General features: G+C 48.6%; 1 protein-coding gene across 1 annotated transcript in view; it reads left to right on the forward strand.

Annotated features, from left to right (window-relative positions):
* The first annotated feature begins 7,539 nt into the window (after window positions 1-7,539).
* TRIM23 (tripartite motif containing 23) overlaps window positions 7,540-12,809 on the forward strand; it is a 33,261-nt gene continuing 27,991 nt past the window's right edge. The window contains exon 1 of the mRNA XM_040346726.1: window positions 7,540-11,132. Coding sequence (XP_040202660.1) covers window positions 7,597-11,132 — 3,536 coding nt within the window. The 5' untranslated portion in view covers window positions 7,540-7,596. The remainder of the gene's footprint in view (window positions 11,133-12,809) is intronic.

Genomic DNA, 12,809 nt, shown 5'->3' on the forward strand with positions numbered 1-12,809 from the left:
CAGATCCACAGACGAAGTACGCCGGCGTACTTTCAAATTTCCCGCGTTGTATCTTTAGTTTGAATCCTCAAACCGAGATACGACGGCATCTGGGTAAGATCCGACAGGCGTACGGCTTTGTACGCCTTCGGATCTTAGATGCAATACTTCGGCACCCGCTGGGTGGAGTTCGCGTCGTTTTCCGCGTCGGGTATGCAAATTAGCGATTTACGACGATCCACGAACGTACGCTAGGCCGTCGCATTTTCTAACGTCGTCTGTAGTCGGCTTTTTCCGGCGTATAGTTAAAGCTGGTATTTTGCAGCGTATAGATAGACTTGCCATGTTAAGTATGGACGTCGTTCCCGCGTCGAAATTTGAATTTTTAAAAAATTTTGCGTAAGTCGTCCGTGAATAGGGATGGACGTAACTCAAGTCTAAGTTAAAAAACATGACGTCCTAACGGCGGGAAATTTCAGGACGACGCATGCGCAGTTCATTCGGCGCGGGGACGCGCTTCATTTAAATGAAACCCGCCCCCAACCCGCCCAATTTGAAATCCGCCGCCAGAAATACACTACGCCGCCGTAACTTACGTCGCAAACTCGCTGAGGATTCGAATATACGCCAGGTAAGGTACGGCGGCGTAGTGTATCTCTGATACGCTGCGCCGATCGAAATGTATGTGGATCTGGCCCATAAAGTGCAAGTGCAAGTGCAATATGTAGTGCAATAAATAATATTCGATAATGTCTATATAAAACACATGTATGTGTGAACAGAAGTACAAAAGTCTATAAATTGGTGCAAGAGTTCTTTCAGGTGAAAGTGTCAATCAGTGTGTTGAAAACACTGTAGGCATATGTTTCACTTTCAATGAATGTAAGTGAGTCCATAAAAATAAACGTGAAATTAAAGGTGAAATGGTCAATCAAATGACAGTGACACGACACCCACGGTGATTCAGAATAGACTGGAATATTAGTGATAACACCCGCCATCATTGGAGGCTTACCGGATGCGATGGACCCTAGTGAGCTTATGCCCAAAGGATCAATAAAGCTTATATGTAGGTTGGATGTGAGGGTGAACCGAACCACACCAAAAACATACGGCCAACAGACAACGATGAAGTTTTCACTGGATGGCAGGTGGAAAGGGTAACGCCAGCTGGGAGATATCTCATAGATGTAGAGGAACTTGCCCAGAGTATGTGGAGGAAAATAAAAGGCACATAGCGTAACTCCGCAAAAAAGGGGAACTTTAATACTGGTTAAAAACACTTACAGTTATGTAGGCATAAAAGGACATCAATGTAGAATGGTGCATGGCAGCAGTAGAGTCCCGACGCGTTTCGCTACAACTAGCATCGTCTGGGGTAAGACTCTACTGTTGCTACCATGCTTAAATGTAAAATGTGACCTGTGTGGGAACACTCCCCTGGGGGGTCACCCAATGAGAGTGCACTTCCGGGTCAAACAAGTGTCTTGTACCAAACTGGATATATGAGAGACTTCTGTTAAACAAAATCTATAACAGTATAAGTATGACAATAAGATGTGGCCAGTTAGATGTTTAGAGTCCACTGACCTGATGTGTAAATAGTATGGACCTAATGGCGCTTGATGGTGGAGTTGGCTGGAGACACATGACTTAATCACGTGTAAATCCGAGGTTAACTAGGACCAATGAGAAGGATCCACGTCACCACAGAGCACCGCACTGTAAAAAGACAGCGAATGAGCGTTGCCGTCGTCCCGGTCACATGACCGTGTCTACAGGGCGCATAAACAGATCGTCATCCGGCGCGCCATACGTCCCTTAGATCCGACGTGGCGTCCTATGATGACGTTCATGATAGGCATTCTCTTAATATTTCAGGACGTCAATACGTCCGTGCGTGTATCCGTGTACGCGCGTTGCGTTCCAAGGTGGTTAGTCGAGGAACGCTGCGCTCCACTGTGCGTTCCGGAAGTTTAAAATAACCAGCAACGGAAACGCCCTGGATGTTGGATGATTATAGTGGAACTACAAAATAAAAAGAAAGTGGAAACAGATATTAACTGCCACCGGGTGTATGTATTGTAATTAAAACGTTAAAATCGTGTCTGCTGTGTTATATCTATAACACCAACAGGGGACAAAAAACTTTATGCGGAAAATGCTACATATTACCAGATGTCAATACACCTGGATATTAAACATTACGATTCTTATAGGAAAAGTATAAAAAGGATAAAAATTAAAAATAACGTTTCTATCCATAAATATAAAAAAGACTATTGCCTATATATGCAAAGAGCAATATATGCAATGTTATGTCCAGGAAGTGACTCTGCATTGGACGGACCCCCATGACAGGTGGTACAATAAAAAATATATATGAATATAATACACTCAATATTATGTATTTACATGGGAGAGAGATATCTAAGAATGGTTAAAACATATATGCAAGAAAGAAAAGAAATAGATTATACTTCACAAACCCGCATTGTGTAAATCACAAATTCAATAAACAAAATAAACCCAGATGTACTCAGACGACGCCAAGTCGGTTTAATTTATGAAAAAATTGTGAAACAATAGGGGATGGTAGATTGGGACTTCATATAAGTATTAAGACTTCTTTTTATTTTGTAGTTCCACTATAATCATCCAACATCCAGGGCGTTTCCGTTGCTGGTTATTTTAAACTTCCGGAACGCACAGTGGAGCGCAGCGTTCCTCGACTAACCACCTTGGAACGCAACGCGCGTACACGGATACACGCACGGACGTATTGACGTCCTGAAATATTAAGAGAATGCCTATCATGAACGTCATCATAGGACGCCACGTCGGATCTAAGGGACGTATGGCGCGCCGGATGACGATCTGTTTATGCGCCCTGTAGACACGGTCATGTGACCGGGACGACGGCAACGCTCATTCGCTGTCTTTTTACAGTGCGGTGCTCTGTGGTGACGTGGATCCTTCTCATTGGTCCTAGTTAACCTCGGATTTACACGTGATTAAGTCATGTGTCTCCAGCCAACTCCACCATCAAGCGCCATTAGGTCCATACTATTTACACATCAGGTCAGTGGACTCTAAACATCTAACTGGCCACATCTTATTGTCATACTTATACTGTTATAGATTTTGTTTAACAGAAGTCTCTCATATATCCAGTTTGGTACAAGACACTTGTTTGACCCGGAAGTGCACTCTCATTGGGTGACCCCCCAGGGGAGTGTTCCCACACAGGTCACATTTTACATTTAAGCATGGTAGCAACAGTAGAGTCTTACCCCAGACGATGCTAGTTGTAGCGAAACGCGTCGGGACTCTACTGCTGCCATGCACCATTCTACATTGATGTCCTTTTATGCCTACATAACTGTAAGTGTTTTTAACCAGTATTAAAGTTCCCCTTTTTTGCGGAGTTACGCTATGTGCCTTTTATTTTCCTCCACATACTCTGGGCAAGTTCCTCTACATCTATGAGATATCTCCCAGCTGGCGTTACCCTTTCCACCTGCCATCCAGTGAAAACTTCATCGTTGTCTGTTGGCCGTATGTTTTTGGTGTGGTTCGGTTCACCCTCACATCCAACCTACATATAAGCTTTATTGATCCTTTGGGCATAAGCTCACTAGGGTCCATCGCATCCGGTAAGCCTCCAATGATGGCGGGTGTTATCACTAATATTCCAGTCTATTCTGAATCACCGTGGGTGTCGTGTCACTGTCATTTGATTGACCATTTCACCTTTAATTTCACGTTTATTTTTATGGACTCACTTACATTCATTGAAAGTGAAACATATGCCTACAGTGTTTTCAACACACTGATTGACACTTTCACCTGAAAGAACTCTTGCACCAATTTATAGACTTTTGTACTTCTGTTCACACATACATGTGTTTTATATAGACATTATCGTTTATTTTTTATTATTCAGCGCTGCATTTTTTGTTTTCCATTTGTATTGCTTTCCTTTTTTCACCGGATTGTATGTAGCTGCTTGTTACTTTGATAGCGCAGATTTATTTTTTATTTTTTATCAATAAATAATATTCACATAAAAAATAAATAAAAAAAAAGTGCAGAAATCAATAGTCCATCTATTTCATGCAGGAAAAAATATATAATGATAAGTCCCACAAGCCGTTTGTTGATATAACTCTTCAAAAACTCATATGGTGTGTCACTAAATAAACTCAACAGAGTAAATTGCTGGTCAGATTATAAACTGGCTATTGCGCTTTCAACCCGGAGACAATAACCACTCCACGGCTACTGTTATCACAATGGACATTAGATATGTAATTAGACTGGCGATGCTCCCATAAGTATCCATAATCACATAGGAAGGAAGATAAGGGCCCTTTAAGAGGTTCATGGTGCTGGGAGGCGGGGCTTAAGTCCATGTGACTGCCGTGTTTGGCTGTCATGGTGGACACGTGATCCGAAAACTCCCGATCGCAAGGAGTAATTGGGAGTTTTCAGTTAGGCGCCGGTAACTTTGTCGGTAGCGTGCACCGCGTGTGTCCTCGGCACAGCTGTATGCACAGCAATTAATGCAAATATGTGGCCCTTCAGTGCCAAGGACCAGGCGCGGAGAGGCCACATATTCGCGTGCGGCCAGCACCAAGGGGTTAAAAGATTACAAAGCCACTCACATATCGAGGTGTCTCCACCTGTGAGTGCGATTTCGGCATGTGTGGTGACAACAATGTCCTAGCCCAGTGATGGCGAACCTTGGCACCCCAGATATTTTGGAACTACATTTCCCATGATGCTCAACTACACTACAGAGGGCATGAGCATCATGGGAGATGTAGTGTCAAAACATCTGGGGTGCCAAGGTTCGCCATCACTGTCCTAGCCCCACCCAATGTGTTTCGTCATCGAGGTCCTTAAGGAGCGGAAGCGTTTTTTATTGTCGGTATCAGGGGCGTAACTAGAAATCACAGGGCCCCATAGCAAAATGTTGTATGGGGCCCCCCAGAGCCGCCCTAGTGTCAATGCAGCGTGACCTGTGCCCCATACAGCGTGACCGGTTCCCCATACAGTGTGATCTGTGTCCAATGCAGCATGACTTGTGCCCCATACAGCGTGACCTGTGCACCATACAGCGTGACCTGTGCCCCATACAGCGTGACCTGTGCCCTATACAGCATGGCCTGTGCCCCATGCAGCGTGACCTGTGCCCCATACAGCGTTGCCCGTGCCCAATACAGCCTGGCCTGCCTGTGCCCAATACAGCCTGGCCTGCCTGTGCCCCATACAGCATGACCTGTGCCCAATACAGCATTGCCGCTGCCCAATGCGGCATGACCTGTGCCCAATACAGCGTTGCCTGTGCCCAATACAGCCTGGCCTGCCTGTGCCCAATACAGTCTGAACTGCCTGTGCCCCATACAGCGTGACCTGTGCCCAATACAGCATTGCCTGTGCCCAATACAGCCTGGCCTGCCTGTGCCCAATACAGCCTCACCTGTGCAGAGGAAGAGGCAATCCGGCCGGATCAGCAGAGAGCAGGATTGCCCGCTGTAATAGCTTTCATTTGAATTTCCCGTCTTCCCGGGGCTCATCGTCACATAGCCCCACCTCTTAGCCCAGCGCCTTTGATGACGTCACATGTCCGACACTGGACCGGCGTTCTGTCGATCAAAGGTGCCAGGCCAAGAGGTGGAGCTATGTGACATGAGCCCCGGGAACACTGGAAGTTCTAATGAAAGCTATTACAGCAGGCAATTCCGCTCTCTGCTGATACGGACAGCTCGCCTCTTCCTCTCCTCTCTTTTCCTCTGGCTGGGAGGCCATGCCGGCGATGCTCTAATCCTCACCGGGCCCCCCTGATCCTCACTCAGCTGCGGGCCCCTTATCGCCCGCGTTGGTCGATATGGCGGTAGTTCCGCCACTGGTCGGTATACATCCAGAGACTGGAGCAGCTCTACGAGGTCAGATGAGAGCGGGCTTTAGTCACAGGAGAACACAAGTTCTCTGTATCACACAAGAGAAGTATGGCAAAAAGCACTTTGGCCATAGTTCACTTTGAACCTGTCATGAAATACCTCAGCCACCAGATGGCGCTAGCGGCACATCGGCGCGCGCGGGGCACACGCAATCGCGGCAACGGCGCGCACGGGCACGCGCACCGGCGGCTACGGCGCGCACGGGCACGCGCACCGGCGGCAACGGCGCACGGGCACGTGCAAACGGCAATTCGGCGCCAAAACAAGGTACTTAAGGCGTCCTGGGAGTCTGGCCCCTTGCTGTCCGGTCTGAAGTGTTTCCTGAACCTGCCAGTACCTGTTACCCCTGCTTGAATCCTAATCCTGATACCCGGCTTGTTCCTGTTGATCCTGTCTTCCGCCTGCCCTGACCTTTTGGCTTGCTCCGACCATCCCTCTGCCTCATCCCTGGTACTCTGCCGCCCGCCTGTTACTGACCCGGCTTGACGACCCCTCTACCATCCTGACCTCCCTGCGCCTGATCGGCTGGTCCAGCTTCTCTCCGGCTTCTGGGACTTGCACTGTCTTCTGGGACTTGTTGCTGCTTGATCTTCCAGACCTCTTCCCACCGGTCTGCTACTTGCCAGGCTGCACCTGCCTTCCAGAGACTCCATCAGATCCTGCAGAAGCGACCAACAGCCCCTGCATCAGCGTCTCTCCAGGCGCTTGTGCGACTCTGCATTTCCGTTCCTCCTGTCTACTCTATCAGGGGTCCCGGAATCAGAGGAGTAACGGCTGCCACTTCCTGCACGTCGGGCTCACCCTCTGAGGTACGTGACAGTACCGGACAGCCATGTCCGAGCCCGCGCAGGGAGTGGATCCTATGCAGGAACTTTGCCGCCATCTTGAGGGACTGACCCAGGCCGTCCGAACCTTACAAGAAGGCTACACGCGTTTGGAGAATCGTGTCCAGGCTCTATCTACTCCCACCACCGCTGCAGCGGCTTCTGGGGCATCTGCTTCCCCATCCGTGATCATGCTGCCGCCCGAACCCAAAGTCCCTATGCCCGAGAGGTTCGCGGGTGAACGTAGTAGATACCGGGCCTTCCGCAATGCTTGCGAACTGTACTTTGCTCTGCAGCCACGGACCTTTTCGTTAGAAGCCACTAAAGTGGGTTTCGCCATCTCACTGCTGTCTGGCGAACCGCAAGCTTGGGCCCATCGCCTCCTGGAAAACAAAGATCCATCACTTGACAATGTTACTACCTTTTTCCAAGCCATGTCTCTGCTGTATGAGGACCCTCACCAGGCCGCCTCCGCGGAGGCCGCTTTGCACGCCCTGCAACAGGGTCGCAGACCAGCAGAGGACTATGTGTCCGAGTTTCGCAGATGGAGCTCAGACACAACCTGGAATGACTCGGCCCTCTGCTACCAATTCCGCCTTGGTCTTTCTGAGCCACTGAAGGACGAACTGGCCCGGGTAGGAGTTCCAGGGACCCTGGAGGCATTAATTAACCTGACCATCCAGATCGATCGGCGCCTGAGGGAGCGCCGAACGGAAAGGACCACTACCCCATCTCGTCCGGTCTGGATGCTGCCACGGGTGCCGCCCGTTTCCAGTATAGTTCCTCCGGTTCCTTCAGCCTCATCTATTCCTGACACCTCAGAGCCCATGCAGTTGGGTCTCCTCCGTCCTTCCCTGACGCCCGAAGAACGACAACGCCGCAGGGTCAACAACTTATGCCTGTATTGCGGAGAGGCCGGGCACTACGTGAGGACCTGTCCTGCCAAACTTCGTAAGTGTCTGTCCATGTCTTCCGTTCACCTACCTGTTCTGCCAAGTAATTCCGCTCATCTGGCTATTCCTATTCTCTTCCAGCTTCCAGGAGAGTCCATCCAAGTCAGCGCTATAATTGACTCAGGGGCCTGCAGCTGCTTTTTGGACCAGTCTTTCGCCATCAAGCATCGGATCCCTCTTCGTCCCAGGACTACTGGACTCTCTGTTTACCTAGCGGATGGCTCGGTGCTAAAATCCGGACCAGTCACCCGAGAAACCCAGCCTCTACCCACCACCATTGCTGAAAATCACCATGAATTGCTATGCCTAGATGTGATTCACTCTCCCCTGTTTCCTGTCATACTGGGGGTACCATGGCTTCAAATTCACAACCCGCAGATTGACTGGACCACGGGCAAGGTCAGCTTCGGTTCTCTGTTCTGCCGACAGCACTGCTTACAAGTGTCACCTCCTCCTCTGCCTTTACTTTGTATGGACTTCGACATCGAGACCCGTCAATCTGTTCCAGAAGCTTACCACGACTACCTGGATGTTTTCAGCAAGAAGGGGGCTGAGACCCTTCCACCACACAGGGCCTACGATTGCCCCATTGAACTCCTTCCAGGTGCTGAAGTTCCCTTCGGAAGGATCTTTCCCTTAACAGGACTTGAACTAGAGACTTTAAAAACATACATCGATGAAAGTCTGAGGAAGGGGTTCATCCGCCCATCCACATCACCCGCGGGAGCAGGCATCTTTTTTGTGGAAAAAAAAGACCATTCCCTTCGCCCTTGTGTGGACTATCGGGAACTTAATAAGATAACAATTAAGAACCGGTACCCTCTCCCCTTGGTGCCTGAACTGTTTCAACGTCTTGGGTCCGCGGTTGTCTTTACCAAACTAGACCTCCGTGGGGCCTACAACTTAGTCCGCATACGTGAAGGGGATGAGTGGAAAACCGCTTTTCGTACCCGTTTCGGGCACTTCGAATATTTAGTCATGCCCTTCGGGCTCTGTAACGCCCCAGCAACGTTCCAACACTTCGTGAATGACATTTTTAGAGACTACCTGGACCTCTTTGTCATCATTTATCTGGACGATATCCTGATCTTCTCCCCTTCTCTGGAAAAACACCGGCTACACGTCAGGAATGTACTTGAGCGTCTCCGAACCCACGGACTGTATGCCAAACCCGATAAATGCGAGTTCGAACGCTCAAGTATACAGTTCCTGGGGCTTATAATTTCCATAAAAGGCGTTGAGATGGACCCCCAGAAGGTCTCAGCGATTCTCGACTGGCCAGCACCTACGGACCGAAAGGGCGTTCAGCGATTTGTCGGCTTCTCAAATTTTTATAGGAAATTCATCAGAGCTTTCTCCAGCATCATTGCTCCTATAACGGATTTGACCAAACAGACTGCTCGTTTCCGCTGGACTACAGAAGCCCAAACAGCCTTTGAAACCCTGAAGAACTTGTTTACTTCGGCATCCATTCTCAGACACCCCGACGCGAGTTTGCCATACATTCTTGAGGTGGATGCGTCTGAAACCGCGGTTGGGGCAGTTCTTTCGCAGAGACAGGGCCCCAAGGCTCTGTTACACCCCGTTGCTTACTTCTCCCGTAAGTTGTCTGAAGCAGAAAGAAATTATGACGTCGGGGACCGAGAGTTGTTGGCAATAAAGGCCGCTCTGGAGGAGTGGCGTTACCTCCTGGAGGGCGCAGCGCACCCAATTTTAATTTACACTGACCACAAGAATCTCGAGTACCTGAAGGTGGCCAAGAGACTTAAACCACGCCAGGCCAGATGGGCACTTTTTTTTACGAGATTCTCTTTTCATATCACATACAGGCCAGGGTCAAAAAACACCAAGCCGGATGCTCTTTCCCGCATGTACGGAGATTCAGGGTCTCTCAGTCCCCCTGACACCATCTTGTCATCTGGGAACTTTCTATTGTTACAAAGGGACTTATTACCGCAAATCAGGCAAGCCTCTGCTGGAATTTTCCCTTTATCTGGTTCGGAGCTGCAGTCCAGGGACGGTTTGCTATGGCATCAGGACAAGATCTTCGTGCCCGAGAGTCTACGAATTGATGTTCTGAGCTCTTGTCACGATCATGAGTTGGCCGGTCACTTTGGGATACAAAAAACCGCGGAACTTTTGCAACGCACCTTTTGGTGGCCTCAACTTCTGAAGGACTGCAAGGACTATGTGGAGTCTTGCACCACGTGCATTCGCAACAAGGGAAGCAAGCTTAGAGCCTGGGGACTCCTTAAACCGTTATCAGTGCCAGAGAGACCATGGAGAATGATCTCCATGGATTTCATTGTGGAACTTCCCCCATCAGAAGGCTTCACCACTATCTTTGTGGTCGTGGACAGGCTCTCAAAGATGGCACACTTTGTCCCTTTGAAAGGCACACCCTCTGCCCCGGAAACAGCCAAAGTTTTCATCAGGGAAATTGTTAGGCTTCACGGCGTCCCAGCGGACATCGTGTCCGATCGGGGGGTGCAGTTCACGTCTAGGTTCTGGAGGGCACTCTGCAGTAGTCTCAAAATCGGTCTCTCCTTTTCATCAGCATACCACCCACAGTCAAATGGGCAGACGGAGAGAACAAATCAAACTCTTGAGCAGTATCTCCGCTGCTTCTCCTCGTTCTCTCAAGAAGATTGGGTGTCCCTGCTGCCCTTAGCGGAATTCGCTTACAATAATTCTATTCACTCCGCCACCAAACAGTCACCCTTTTATGCCAACTACGGGTTTCATCCTCTGTTCCTGTCTAATTCTATTCCGGAGAGTACGGTACCCGCTGTCCAGGATACTCTAAACTTTTTCAACACAAATAACAGGATCCTGCAGGAGACAATGACTAAGACACAGGAACGCAATAAAGAGATCTTTGACAGGGGAAGAAGAGGAGAACTCAATCTGGAACCTGGAACCAAAGTTTATTTGTCCACTCTGAATCTAAGACTTGCATGTCCCACGAAGAAGCTAGGCCCTAAATTTGTGGGCCCCTTCTCTGTTAAAAGAAAGATAAATGAGGTAGCCTACGAACTTGATTTACCAGAAACCTTTCGAATTCATCCAGTCTTCCATGTTGCTTTGCTCAAGCCGGATGTTCCCAATCCCTTTCCTGAACGAGATACTGGTCCCCCAGAACCGGTATTAGTCAATGGGGAAGAAGAATTTGAGGTAGAATCCATCCTTGATTGCAGGAGGAGACGCAACCAAATTCAGTTCCTCGTTAAATGGAAGGGGTATGGGCCCGAGGAGAATTCATGGGAACCAGAGGACAACATACATGCTGAGAGACTAATCCAATCATTTAAGGACTCGCATCCACTGGAGATGTCTCGATTGGGCATCCGGAGGCTGCCCATTGGAGGGGGGCAATGTCATGAAATACCTCAGCCACCAGATGGCGCTAGCGGCACATCGGCGCGCGCGGGGCACACGCAATCGCGGCAACGGCGCGCACGGGCACGCGCACCGGCGGCTACGGCGCGCACGGGCACGCGCACCGGCGGCAACGGCGCACGGGCACGTGCAAACGGCAATTCGGCGCCAAAACAAGGTACTTAAGGCGTCCTGGGAGTCTGGCCCCTTGCTGTCCGGTCTGAAGTGTTTCCTGAACCTGCCAGTACCTGTTACCCCTGCTTGAATCCTAATCCTGATACCCGGCTTGTTCCTGTTGATCCTGTCTTCCGCCTGCCCTGACCTTTTGGCTTGCTCCGACCATCCCTCTGCCTCATCCCTGGTACTCTGCCGCCCGCCTGTTACTGACCCGGCTTGACGACCCCTCTACCATCCTGACCTCCCTGCGCCTGATCGGCTGGTCCAGCTTCTCTCCGGCTTCTGGGACTTGCACTGTCTTCTGGGACTTGTTGCTGCTTGATCTTCCAGACCTCTTCCCACCGGTCTGCTACTTGCCAGGCTGCACCTGCCTTCCAGAGACTCCATCAGATCCTGCAGAAGCGACCAACAGCCCCTGCATCAGCGTCTCTCCAGGCGCTTGTGCGACTCTGCATTTCCGTTCCTCCTGTCTACTCTATCAGGGGTCCCGGAATCAGAGGAGTAACGGCTGCCACTTCCTGCACGTCGGGCTCACCCTCTGAGGTACGTGACAGAACCACTGAGGAGTATCTCACCAACTTTAAAATTCCTATTGCAGTGGATTCCTAAAATGTGACTTGTATCTTAGTGCAGACTTCTGGGAAAATCACACAAGCAGGAAATTACATTTCTGGGAAAGTTCTATACACCATCTGTGTGCAGAATGCCTCCAGGTTGCCACATCGCAATCAATTTTCCAAAAAATAACAGGACTGCAGATAGAAAAGGAAAGGTCATCTATGAGGATAGAATCCTCACTATTTCTCAGTCTCAGGGTGTTATGTTTAGGAAAAAAAAAAATATATATATATTATAAACATTTGTATTTACCTATGTTTAGGTTTTTAAAGGATTACACCAAACTTTTGGGGATATTAGGTTTGAGGAGGGTTTAGAGAATATATGATTATAGAAACCGGTGGGTATTAATAAAAACTATTAGAGGGAGGGAGGGGGGATTGAAGGGGTTGCTTGATCTCTTGGACACAGGTAGTTCCCGTTGGGGGTGTCGGAGAGGTTATTGTCCTCCAGAAATCCTATCCTTTATTTGTTCCGTGAACTTAGGTCTAGTACACACATGGGGATTTTTTTTTTCTTATATATAATTTATTGTGTGGTAACGATAGCCCTAAGGGATCATATAGCATATTAAATTGTTATTTTATTTAATTATAAATTATTAGTTACACCTAATTTTTCTCCGTTGCTTATATGAACTGTCTTAATCTCACCGTATGGTGAAGGACATGAGAAATGGATAGATGTGATGGACAGTTACTATGACAGGAATGTCTAATATGTGGAGTAATGTACTTGCTTTACTGTTTTCTGTATATTATTGATTTGTATACTGCTGATATAATACAAATGTATGTACTTTTATTGAAAATAAACTTAAAATTGAATGAAAAAAAAGAAAGAAAAGGAAAGGTCATTTTTAAAACCATTCAATTACAATATGACTTGTGTAACAATTATATACAGTGGAACCT

Source organism: Rana temporaria, chromosome 1 (genome assembly GCF_905171775.1).
Source record: "Rana temporaria chromosome 1, aRanTem1.1, whole genome shotgun sequence".
NCBI classification, from domain to species: domain Eukaryota; kingdom Metazoa; phylum Chordata; class Amphibia; order Anura; family Ranidae; genus Rana; species Rana temporaria.